This window comes from Phalacrocorax aristotelis, chromosome 10 (genome assembly GCF_949628215.1).
Source record: "Phalacrocorax aristotelis chromosome 10, bGulAri2.1, whole genome shotgun sequence".
Lineage (NCBI taxonomy): Eukaryota > Metazoa > Chordata > Aves > Suliformes > Phalacrocoracidae > Phalacrocorax > Phalacrocorax aristotelis.
This window is the reverse complement of record NC_134285.1, coordinates 20,008,040-20,020,334: the sequence shown is the minus strand read 5'-3', so window position 1 is coordinate 20,020,334 and position 12,295 is coordinate 20,008,040. Positions and strand designations below refer to the sequence as shown.

General features: G+C 48.6%; 1 protein-coding gene and 1 long non-coding RNA gene across 5 annotated transcripts in view; one reads left to right on the top strand and one right to left on the bottom strand.

The window, feature by feature from the left end:
* Nucleotides 1-2,661, bottom strand: part of MAPKBP1 (mitogen-activated protein kinase binding protein 1) — a 97,813-nt gene extending 95,152 nt beyond the window's left edge. For all 3 annotated transcript variants that reach the window (XM_075105628.1, XM_075105630.1, XM_075105629.1), the window contains exons 1-2: nt 2,571-2,661; nt 1,421-1,759 (exon numbers count right to left, since the gene is read on the bottom strand). In XM_075105628.1, coding sequence (XP_074961729.1) covers nt 1,421-1,537 — 117 coding nt within the window. In that variant the 5' untranslated portion in view covers nt 1,538-1,759; nt 2,571-2,661. The remainder of the gene's footprint in view (nt 1-1,420; nt 1,760-2,570) is intronic.
* A 732-nt stretch (nt 2,662-3,393) lies between these two features.
* On the top strand, nt 3,394-11,131 carry LOC142062732 (uncharacterized). Of its 2 annotated transcripts, XR_012662542.1 has the most exons (4): nt 3,394-3,684; nt 4,186-4,379; nt 6,339-6,422; nt 7,198-11,131. It is a non-coding gene; the product is annotated as an uncharacterized LOC142062732 (long non-coding RNA). The 2 variants fall into 2 exon arrangements; XR_012662541.1 differs by having other exon boundaries at nt 3,394-4,379.
* Nucleotides 11,132-12,295: the final 1,164 nt, after the last annotated feature.

Here is a 12,295-nt window from a genome sequence, read left to right as displayed (position 1 = left end):
TGAAATGGAGTGTGCTGACCTCACACCTACTCACAGAGCCAGAATCCAACGACCACTGCATGCAGTGGAACAGGTGGCTTTTGGCTCTTTCGACAGGGGTCTCTGCAGAATACAGATCAACTATCTGCTCTTCAGCAACAGCTACAAAGCACATTTCCCTGGCAGTTCACAGGCTGCATTAAGTGCAGCAAATGCATGCACATACCGAGATCACACACAAACACCAAGGACTCTCCTCCAGACAACTTTGAGGAAGCTGAGCGGGTTTTTCTCTTGCTCAGCAAGAGAAGAATATTGTGTTCCTCAGTACTGAGCAGTCATCTCAGGGAAACTCTGACTTGAACTACAGTTCTGAGAACAGGATTTCATGCTGGGGACAGGCCATTTAGGTAAGGGGTCATTTATTTCCCCTGAAGTTTTACAGACACTCTTCACTCCACGAAATAAATTTTGAAGCACTACTGTTTTGAGACAAATAAATGCACTTTGCAGTCACAGATTACAAGCATTTCTTGTTTATTAGTGAGTCTTCACAAGGGAAGAGGGATTAAGCTTTCTATTTATGGAGAAAGTGAGCTACAAAAAGGCTGAGTGGTTTGCCCAGGGCTACAAGTGAAACAGTGGCAGGGGCCGAACAAGGTGCCCTGACTCAGAAACGCCTGCTGTCAGCACAAGGCAATGCCACCCAGCTCCTGTTCTCCCTGCAGCCGGGGTTAAGTCATCCTCCTCTCCTCATGACACAAGTCAATTCCCAGTGAGTGACTGTCTGTCAGGAGTTCTCCATAACGCCAAGAATGATGGATTTGTCAGGCAGAAGCAATTATACCCCAGACAAGACATCTCCAAGGGAAGGGTGTCTGAGGCAAGCAGAGAAGGAACACTGAAGAAAGCGCATCCAGGCCTGTGGAACACAGACCCCACCTGAACAGTCACCTCTGAGACACATCTCACATCCTTCATCCTTCAGACCATCCTAGCATTCCCCACATGCTCACAGAACACTCCTTTGCCGGGCTGAGAGCAATGGCTTACACAGAAGAACGTGTCTTTGTGTATGGTTAGCTGCTGGTAATGCCGGTTAGCAGTTGGAAACATGGAGGAAGAGGCAGCATTATATTTCTCCTGTCAGTCATCTGTAACAATTCCCCACACCACAGTGTGGAAAATACCAAAAGCTTTCTGATACAGACTGAGTACATACCATACAAGCAAAAAGAGCATGTTTCAGAAAAGGGACCCGGGCTTCAGCAAGGATCTGCAGCACAGTAAAGAACCCAACTAAAAGACAAACTACAGTCACATATCAGTTGCTGTGCGTCACCCTACGGTTACACCAGGTCTCCCAAAGCAGTATTGCTAACACAGACGGGACCTTAGGCAACAAAGTTAAAGCGTGCTGACCGCACCACACAGCACTCACCTTGCTGCCTATATCTTCCCGCTTGTTCCCAGGCTTGCTTCTCCTCAGCTTAATGGAAGGGGAGCGAAGCAGATTTTTGATCCGACTTGTTATTGTAGACCCTTCGACTGACATCATCTCCAGGTGCCAAGAGGGTATTCACCCCACACACAAACTTCACCTGGGGAACGAGCCCAGGTTTGAGGCAGAAATTCCGACGTGCTCAGCTTTGCTTACATTCGTTCACATATCTCTCAGCAATTCTGCTCAGGGACTCCAGTCCTGTTACACTGCAAAGCTATTCACAGAGGCTGGCAGACTTTCCTTTTGCAGATTCCAGAGGATCAAATCAGCAGTAATCTAAACAGAAAGATGCGCCTGTAGGTCAATACAACATTTGCAATAAATTCCAGCCTTATTCTTTGCAAGAAATGCCAAATTCAGGAGTTTATGATAAGGATGTGTGCAGTATTACTTATTCCCCAAGGCTTCCACAAAAATTATCATCCTTTTAGTATAATCTAAACCAATCCCCAGATGCAAAATTTAGGTGTTTTACACTTCGGCATCATCTTATGACAAAGACAGAAATTCCCATTGTTGCAGCCTATTAGCAGCAGTCCGTCCAGCCCCTTGCTTTTGCTCCATACACATCCATTCCACCTTAGGCTTCATGGTCTGGAAAGCACAACACCGTACCTCGTTATTAAACACCAAGTCACAGAAGCACACCGAGAATACACACGAGGGAGTTTTTAACTCCCACAAATTTAGCTCTGCTTTAAGTACGCGTATATAAAGCGTGTGATATCTGATAATAAAGGCAGATAATGTTGCACATCCCCGCACCCCCTATTTATAAAGGGGGTGAATGAGGAGCTGCAACTGCTGCCAACAATCACAGACACCCCCCCCACCCCAAAACGTTCACCTTTCCCGAAGCGAGGAAGGGGGAAGGAGGGATTCAGCCAAAGCCTGCAGTAAGTTATCCAGCCGGCTTCCGTGCAAAATGGGGGCGGGGGGAAGAGAGAGCGGGGAAGAGAGAAGGGGAGAGAGGCGGGGAAGAGAGAACCGTCCAAGTCAGCACAACCACCAGCCCCTCTCCCTGCAGCGGCAGCGCTGCGGACTGGGGGAACGCGCCTTCTCCTCCGCCGGGTTAAACCTCTCCTACCTGGTGCCCAGGAGCGGCTCGACGAGGCCGGGCACCACGGAGCCCCGCAGCGCCTGCCCATGCAGCCGGCCTCCCCCGAGGAGGGGCCGCGGCGCGGGCCGCCCCCGCGGGCGGGGCGGGGGCCGCTCCCTCAGTGGCGGCGGGAGCGCGGGGGCGGCTCGTCTCGGCCAGACGCGGCGGTGGCGGGGCCGAGGCCGCCTAGGCGAGCCCCGCGGCGGTCCCGGGAGCCCAGGGGCGAGCGCCCGCCCGCGTCGCTCGCCACAGCCGCTGCCCCCGGCGGCCTCAGCACCGCCCGCATCCCCCGGCCGACCGCCCCGCCGCACTACGGCGGCCCGCGCGGGTCAAACCGCGGGGGGGGAGCGGCGGAGGGAGACGGGGAAGCGGAGGGATCGCGGCGCGGCGGCGGTGAACGGGCCGTGAGGGAGCTTGGCGCTGGTCAGTCTCAGCGAAAAGTGGGAGTGCATCTCCCACCCGAGAGACACGCACAGCGTTGCGGTGACACCCGAGGGGTCTCCAGGCCTGGAGGGCAGCGGTGCTGAGGATGCTTCTGGAAAGACGTGGGTCTGTTCAATATATTCATCAATGACCTGGACAAAGGGATAGAGTGTAACCTCAGCAAGTTCGCTGGTGATACCAAGCTGGGAGGAGCGGCTGATACACCAGAAGGCTGTGCTGCCATCCAGTGAGACCTGGGCAGGCTGGAGAGCTGGGCCCAGGGGAACCTCATGGGATTCAACAAGAGCAAGTGCAAGGTCCTGCCCCTGGGGAGGAACAACCCCCCCGCACCAGCACAGGCTGGGGGGGACCTGCTGGAGAGCAGCACCGGGCCCTTGGGGCCAAGGGGGCCAGCGGTGTCCTGGGGTGCATGGAAAGGAGTTTGGCCCCCTCTACTCTGCCCCAGTGAGACCACATCTGGAGTTCTGCGTCCAGTTCTGGGCCCCCCTGTTCAAGAAGGACAGGGAACTGCTGGAGCAAGTCCAGCGGAGAGCTACCAAGATGATCCAGGGACTGGAGCGTCTCCCATATGAGGAAAGGCTGAGAGACCTGGGTTTGTTTAGCCTGGAGAAGAGAAGACTGAGGGGGGATCTTATCAATACTTATAAATATCTGAAGGGTGGGTGTCAAAAGGATGGGGCCAGCCTCTTTTCAGTAGTGCCAAACGACAGGACAAGGGGCAATGGTCACAAACTGGAAAACAGGAAGTTCCAGCTAAACATGAGAAAAAACTTCTTTCCTGTGAGGGTGACAGAGCAGTGGCACAGGCTGCCCAGGGAGGTTGTAGAGTCTCCTTCCCTGGAGACATTCAAAACCCTCCTGGACACATTCCTGTGCCCCCTGCTCTAGGTGTGCCTGTTCAAGCAGGGGGCTTGGACAAGATGAGCTCCAGAGGTCCCTTCCAACCCCTGCCATTCTGTGATTCTGGGTCCTGCGGTCAGTGTAAAATGTGTTGAGTGACCACCTTACCTCAGGGTAGTCAGGCTTGGATGATACACATCTTCCGAATCACTGGTGTTTGGATCCTTTACTGGGGCACTAGCTGATGCAGAGGCTGCTGGCAAAGCCAAAGCCATAGCAGCTGAGCTGGACATAACCAGATGACCATTGTTCTCCACAGCCCCACAATGGCACAGCAGGACTACACTGCAACTGTGGTCTGTTCCTACCTATGAAGAGGTCCTGGAGCTCCTTCTCCCCATAGCTCTCTACAAAGTTCTTGCTAAGAGTCTGGCAGGCCGCTGTCACATCAAGATGTGGGGATGGAGCCCATGGAGTCAGAAATTTCGATGCTTGTGTGCTGGCTCATGGCAGGTGAGAGCCTAGAAGCAAACATACACCAGGCCAGCAGAAGGTTTTGCCCTGGAACTACCTATTATCTGTTCCCCATGGAAGAGTTCAGAAGCGCTACGCTAACTCTTGTGCTTCCCAAATGGGGACAGACAGATGCCCTGCCGTGCCGTGGCAGGCACTAACTGCATGAGAGGAGGCAGGGAGGCAGATTTCACAGGCCACCAAGCCTGAATTGCTATAAAAGAGTGTACATTTAGGATGTAGCTCTCTTTCTAAGAGTTCAAAGAGGCTGTGGAGACATCCACACTGGCCTAACACCAAAGCCCTAAAGGTGAGAAAGGAAACCAGCATTTCTTAGGGTGGAAAAGTCCTGCTGGCACCCACTTCCTTAACATGCTCTGCCACTTATTACAACCTATCCTCTGTCCTTGGATCATCCTTCTGGCTCCCCATTTCCTATAGCAGCTGCCATCCCCACCTTTCCCGACTTTCGTGACTGTCCCATCTTCAGTGATTAATGCAAACCCAGAGTATTTGCAGCAATGGGAGATGATAGTTCCAAAAAATAGTCCATGAAAATCTGCTGAAGTTCACTCACAGATTTACTATGACAAATGATCCACATATGGGCTACGGTCTTCTCCTTAGCGGTGCCCACGGTGGCCAGCACACTGCCACTGTCACAGCTTGTGACTATGTGAACCTGCTCTGCCTGAATTTCAGGAAAAGGCTGTTTGCATTCCAAGCGGGATCCTGAGCAGGCACAAGGGCTTGCGGGATTAGGATCTTAAGGCTTGACTCGTCAGAAACCTGCATGTATTGATGAAAACACTCAGAGGCAAAACATGGGACATCTTTCTAATCTCTGTTAGTTCCAGTCATGTCACAGTAACCCGCAGGAAATGAATTTAAAATATCGGTTTCCTACCTATGTTAGGCTTTAGTTTTGATACACAGGTACCATAGAGAAAGCCATGCTTGTTGCTGTGTCAAAAAGTCACAAGGTTCCAGGAACGGGGGCTTTCCGAAAGATACCAAATTTTGTGAGGTTTACAGTAAAATTGCAAGAGTTGGTAATGTAGCAATTATTTTTAAAATAGAAGTAATTGAAGTCCATGGGAGCTAGTAATATAAGTATAGAATCATAAAATCCTTTGTCTTAGCTTTCAGGCCCAGACATGGCCTGCAACCCGAGGGGTGGCACGTAAGAAAAGAATTCTAGAAAACGTGAATGTTGTCCATTCCTACCGACTCTATTGCCCTATTGCTGAATAACAGTGCCACGTTGCTAAGGATGAGGAGAAATTCATGAAGGAAACCAGAGCTGCTGCTGCAAAAATAAAATCCCTTTTCTATGAAGATTTAAACATATGTTTAGTTTTATCCAGACTATCAATTCTAGTGAGTGGAACAACTCACACTGGACATGGAGTTAAAAACGTGCACCAGCCTGTACAGGACTGGGACCTGGCACTGCACAGGGGGAAAAAAATAGTTGACAGTTCTTAAATTTCTGCTCTTCATCAGTAAAACATCAGAGTCATCACATTTGGGAGAAACATGCATATATATTTGAGAAAGAAGTGAGGGATGTCTTTGAAAACAAGGGACAGCTGAGATGTTTGCTTGGGAGACACTGTTTAAAGGCAGCTAGCATTGTTCCTCTTTTGTGGAAAGCTGAGCCTGGCATAGTGTGATTTGTGATTACATTGCTTTGTGTCTGTGAAGCACCGAAGAGACAGGCTAACTCTGAAACATCAGTGGACTTCTAAATTCGGTGAAAGGGAACTGGGACAGGGAACGGATGTTTCTGATTTTCTGACTAAAGCATACTACCTTTCTACTTATTTTTTTAAGCAGGATGAAATATCACAGAGCTTCTTCAGTTCATCCTAAAAAGAAGGATCTTACCAGTTATTTTTAAATAAACTTTTTCTATAGTTTTATTAATACAAACACTTGTTCTTTTTATTCCTCTAGGCATTGCTGTACAAGTCTTGCCACACACCTATTTCACCATTAGAAGGGCCTGATTTTTCCAATTGCAGTATCAACTTATGAAAGGTTAGTGCAAAACCCTTGCACTGACTGTACAACTACTAGACTTCTAGCTTGGGTGAACCTGGAGAAGATGATGCTAACCTGCATGGCTTCTGTTCTCCCAGTCGTATCCTCCAATAAATACCAAATAACTTGAAACTAAGAGTGGCATGTCTAGAAGCAAGCGGTAAACCTGCTGTGCCATGACATGCCTCCTGATGTTGCTCTTGCTCATGGTGTCCAAAATAAGCTCTCCCACGGCAGCAGTCAAGCTGGTAAACTGCTGGTCAGTCATTTGCTGCTGCTTCTGTCGAAGCTCATCAAAGGCACACGTGTGTGGCTTGTGATGGTGAGTGTGCTTCTCGCTGTGCTCACCCATCCCACCGATTACTGCTCTTACTTTTGTTGTGCCCCTATTATTGTCTTCTCGCTATTGCTCGCCTTTTTCTTGAGTGCCTTTACGTCAGAACAAAGCTTGTCTTTTACAGCACATTCCTGTAAGGCCCGTCTCCATTGGGCAGCACTGACTGCCATCAGTTGATAACCGAAGGCAACAGGATTTTCAGTTTCACTCCAGAGATCATGAGTTCTTCCTTGCCAGAAAGGACAAAGTACCATGAATAAATTATATCATTTTTCTTTGGAATTTGCAGCATTTGGTCTTGAATGATGTGTTCCTAAAGTAGTCTTCCAAGGGATGCCATAAAAAATGAGAGAGAACAGATGCCTCGATAAATGAAATGTCGTCTTTTTAAGCTTTAGGTAATGAAGTATCTGAAAATGTTTTTCTCTGTTGCAGAAATCATCTGTGCTTTTCTAAGAAATAGCATCTTGGAAATAATCCCATAATCCTCCTGTAGGGCTCCAAGCAAAAGGAACATTTTTGAAGAGATTTTAAACAAAATTATTTTCCTAGCCAAAAATACCATGATAAAAAAGCATGTGAAAGAAGACACAAAGCAACAGAGCAGAAGTGCTACACAAGCCCTCTCAGTGTGATATTAAAACCTTTCCTTGAACTTGTTCTCCTTACATGCAAAGCTCTTGTCATCTGCAGCCAAGCAGGGAGCGTGAGGTGACCCTCCAGCCAGCTGTGCTGACACAATGAGGGCAGTCGTCGTCCCATCTCCGGATCCACTGGGCTCTGTCTGGCAGGGGCAGCAAGGTGCTCCATGCCCCTGAGACCCTGATATGTTGACTCCACGCTGCAGCCATGACCCAGGATGGTTGCTTGCTCAGCTTGTTTCTGCCAATTTTTTATTGATTTCTTAGTAAGAGAAATAGATCTGAGAAAGGATTTCTTTTTTTTTTTTTTTTTTCCACACACCAACGTGTTAGAGCTGACCTGCTCTCCTGGTACTGGAGGGAGTCCAAACTGGAAGTTGTGGCATCCAGCATGAGCAACTGGGGCCAGCTCAGAGACCAGGTGAGGTAGACAGGGATCAGCGTCACACTCATGCAGATTCACAGCTTCCAGACAGCTGAGGGCATGGCTTGAACTTGCTCATGTGAGTCTGCAAAAATATTCAGGACAGACATTTTGCTCCACACTCTCATTGTCACTTTCCTGAGCAGCTTTTGGGCCAAGTGAAGATCAGGGAACACATTTTTTTTCCCCACAAACTTTGAAACCCTGTGGAAGAAGAGCATTCAGTCTTCTTCCCTAACAGTTGTCTACCCTTCCACCTCCAAAGGACCACGGGGCTGCTTTCCATTTAGGCTAACAGCTATCATTTTAGCCTCACAGGATGTTGATTCAGCAGGGTTGTAATGCCTTTTTCCACCTGTTGACTTGTTAGAGCAGTGAACAGCAGGAACTCGGACAGGGAGAGAGGGTGGAGGCAGAAAGATAAACAGCTTTGGTCTAGTCCGGAATAAAAATACCTAGACGAGAAAATAGAAGGGTAGAAGGTAAGAGAAGAAAAGCAGCTACCATGGAGTATGTATGGAGAGCATTTTACATTTAATTTTTCTCCAGAAATAAAAATTACTGCAAGCTTAATAATGTCATTATTAACCTCTTAATTAGATATGAGTTTGCCCTGGCAAAATGCACAGAGGATTCTTTGTAGGACGCACAAAGGTTTTCAATGCTCAATGTACAGCATTACAGGTGATGAACCCCTGCTGGAGTTAGTTGGTTTTGTTGATTTGTTTTCCTGCAGTGAGCTTTGTTCCTTCCTATCTCTCCTTTATCGCTGCAGCTACAAGGGATAAGCAAAATAAAGTTCTGGAAATTGTTTCCAACCATAGCCTGGGTCTTTCTATCAGACTCCTGGTACATGACTTAAAAAGTTTAGATTCCAGGCAGAGGTTACACAGGATCTTTTCTTCATCTGTTTCCATGGAAAAGTCATGTAGACATCATCCATGCTTTGTAAACCATCCAGGGAGAACATGCTTATATCACAAATCCCAGCTAAGCTTTAAAAAAAGAAAACTATACATGCATGAATACCATTCAGCTGGGCGCCAGGAAATTGTGCTGATAAAGAGAAACCATGGGCGTACGAACAAAACGGGTAGTATAGAAAGCCTGGCTGAAGATAGGAAGATGCTGCTTAGAAAAGGCTTGTATCCACCAAGGATAGATGATTTCTGTAATAAGACAAAAGGTGCGCAGATGTACCTGGAAATCCCAAGCACAGCTACACTGATTTTTTTTTTTTTTAATGAATTAGAAGAATGTCCTAAACTGAAGGAAAAAAAAAATATAAACCCATTTAAATTTTGGCTCTGCTGTTATAACAGGTGAACTTGTCCACTTAAGTCTCACTCCTGTATTTCAAGGGATCAACAAAATCCATGCCCTCGGATAAAACTATTTTTAACATAATTAGCAAAGTGCGTGCGTGTGTCTGCTCAGCTCTCAAACCAAGGCTGCTGTCTGACTCACCGGTGCCTGAGGCACGTGCATGTTTGGTGTGCAGCGAGGTGTGCTTCTGTATGCTTGCTCTGAGGTGGCAGATGTGATTGATTAAAAAAAAACCTGGGCCAGCTGATTTAAGCCTGGAGGAATGGCTGCAGGACTTCCCACAGCCACCTCCGGCAGCACGTGCTGTGAATGGTCCTCATGACAGCCTTGTCAGTGCTCGGATGTCGCAAGTACTGAGGCAAAGCTCAGCCTGGACACTCTCTCGGTCCTGTGAACTCCTCACCATCACAGCTCTGGCTGCTCAGATAAGCCATGACGTGTTACCCAGGCGAATCCACAGGGGTTTCTTTAAGCTCAGATCTGAGTCTGGTACGATTTACACGCAGGACCAAATGGTTTGACAGTCTCAAAAGCCCCCAGCGGAACTGCAGTCTTGCATGAACTCCTGCCTTTTTTACAGAGTAATTAGCTGGGACCTTGGATGTGGGCAGAGACAAGAATGGCAGCGTGCAGACAGGAGAGGGCTGCCTCTCACAGACTGGCCAGGCACCAGGGCTGGCAGGCACGCACAGATTGGATGTTGGATACAGAGGTCCCTCCTTGTAAGGGGAGCCCAGAGCTGAAAACCACATGATAGAAAAGCATTTGACTGAGCTGACACTTAAATAAGGAATGCCAAATCCTTGTTCCCTCTTGTAGGAGTTATTTGTGTTCCATTGTTCTTAATTACTGCTCTCTGGAAAATACGAAGCAGAGGCTGAATTTACCATTGAACTCTGCGAGGAACAAGAAAGGTTTCCCTCAGAGTAGCCACTTCATACCTTTCCCAGTTTTGGGCCCATGAATGTTTTGCAGTGGAGACGCCTACACGCTTCAGCCTGTTGGCAGTGGGTTTAGGAGGTTTGTGAAAGGTAGTCGAGAACTGCTACCTTTTACAAACGTTTTAAAAGTAGCTGCAAGGGCTCACTGAGCAGAGGTTGAAAGTCGCTGCGTTACCGCTCTAAGATCACCCAAGGGCCTGTTTCCCGTAGGAAGGTTGGGTTGGGTTAGGTTATTGTTGGGTCAGGTTGGATTAGAGAGAGCTCCTTACCGTTACAGACACAGAAAGGGATCACAAGATATGTTCTCCAGCATGTGTCTAAGCAACTGATTGTCCCTCACTTGTCCTCCCTCTGGCAGCACAAGCAAGAGCGTACAAACTACGCTGCTTTCACTCCAGGGCTGTTCTGCATGGAAACCAGGGGGCTATTATTTTCCAGGTCTGCCCCAAAGCTTGGGGAAGAGGTCTTGCATCTCCCTGTAGGGCTGAAGGTCACATAAGACCGATGCCTCCGCATCACTTGGCTGATGGCTCCCTGGATGTTCTTATGTGTTTGAGGCCAGCTCTTCGCAGACCACGGGGATGGCACTCAGCATGCAGGCTGGCCCCAGCCCAGGGACCTGAGAGGAGAGAAGCATGCAAACCCCTCTCGTGCTGAGCTATGCGTGCCCCACCGCCTGCTGTCTAACCTCCCCCTCCCTCCCCGAGAGTATGTAGGTCACTCTTGACAATGTTTTCCTCTGAGCCTCCTCCACGCGTTTTACCACTTTGTTTGCAATTAGCTTGTACTTTTGTAATTGACCTAAATAAGCCCGTTTGTTTCATTCTCCTTTATCCCATGCCTTATGTTTCCAGAGAGCAGTAATTAAGGAGAACAATGTAGCACAAATATCTTCTGCAAGCCCAAAGCAGACAGTGCCCTGGCTGGAGTTAGTCTTGCTCTTGGTGATCCTCAGCAAGCTGACAGTGTAAACCAAAACTCAGCTGGCTTTGGGTTTTGGCCTGAGAAGACGACGGCATGACAGATCTTACAGCCTGAATGTGTTGTACGGCTCTCTGGCCTCGACAGAAGCATTTTATTATTACTACTGAATTGAAAGTTGAAGAACTGAATTGAAATTGAAGAACTACAGCAAAACTGTGAGTGAGCAAGCAAGAACGAAAGTCCCTCTGATGACAAGTGATTTCAAAGCATTATATTGCAAGCCATGAAATCCACGCATTTATATCAGTTTTTGCAGCTGCTCGCTGTCTCCTGCAGTCACACTTAGCACAGCGATGATGTTCTAAAATTTCCTCTCATGTCATGACCCTGCCTTCCCTGTTAGGGCTCAAATACGAATGTTGGAGCACGCAAGTTATCGCTCTCTTTCTCTCATGTTGTTGAGCAAAACTCAGCTGGTGGGGTTTCAAGCACTGTCTTTTGCCTCATTTTCATTAACACTCCCTTTACTTGCTCTGCTTTTTGCCTTTCACATCCTTACAAACACAAAGCAAACATCAAAACAAAACCTTTCAAGAAAGTTTTTCCCAAAACATCCTGCATAAAGATGTTCTGCTGCTTCCCACTGAATGCCCACCTCTGTGTCCTGCTCCTGCAGGCAGGGCTGCCTCAGGGTCCGTGCGGAGGAGGTCAGTGCGGAGGAGGTCAGTGCGGAGGAGGTCCGTGCGGAGGAGGTCCGTGCGGAGGAGGTCCGTGCGGAGGAGGTCCGTGCGGAGGAGGTCCGTGCGGAGGAGGTCCGTGCGGAGGAGGTCAGTGCGGAGGAGGTCAGTGCGGAGGAGGTCAGTGCGGAGGAGGTCAGTGCGGAGGCCCCCAGGGGTTGTTACAGAGCCTGTAAGGGGACGGCTTAGCACTGTGGCATCCATGAGCACTAAGCTCCATCCTCTCGCCTCAGAGATGCTGAAATGAGGCACGGAGGCTGAAATGCAAACATTTCATGCTGTTTAAAAACTAAATACCAGAAATGCTAGCACTGCATCTATTTGTGTTTTTGCAGACCCGTTGCTGGTACCCTGCCCAGCCCTACCTAGAAGTATGCAGTTTATATCAGTCCCTCCGCTTGTGCTTGGTTCTCTAGAGACACTCTCTGAGAGGACTTTGGTAGGCATCTGAGGCAAAGCACGACTCTGTCCCAGAGGAGGCTCTGGCCAGAAAGCAGAGAGGCAGCATGGAGATAGGCACAAAAAGAACTGTGGTGCTTG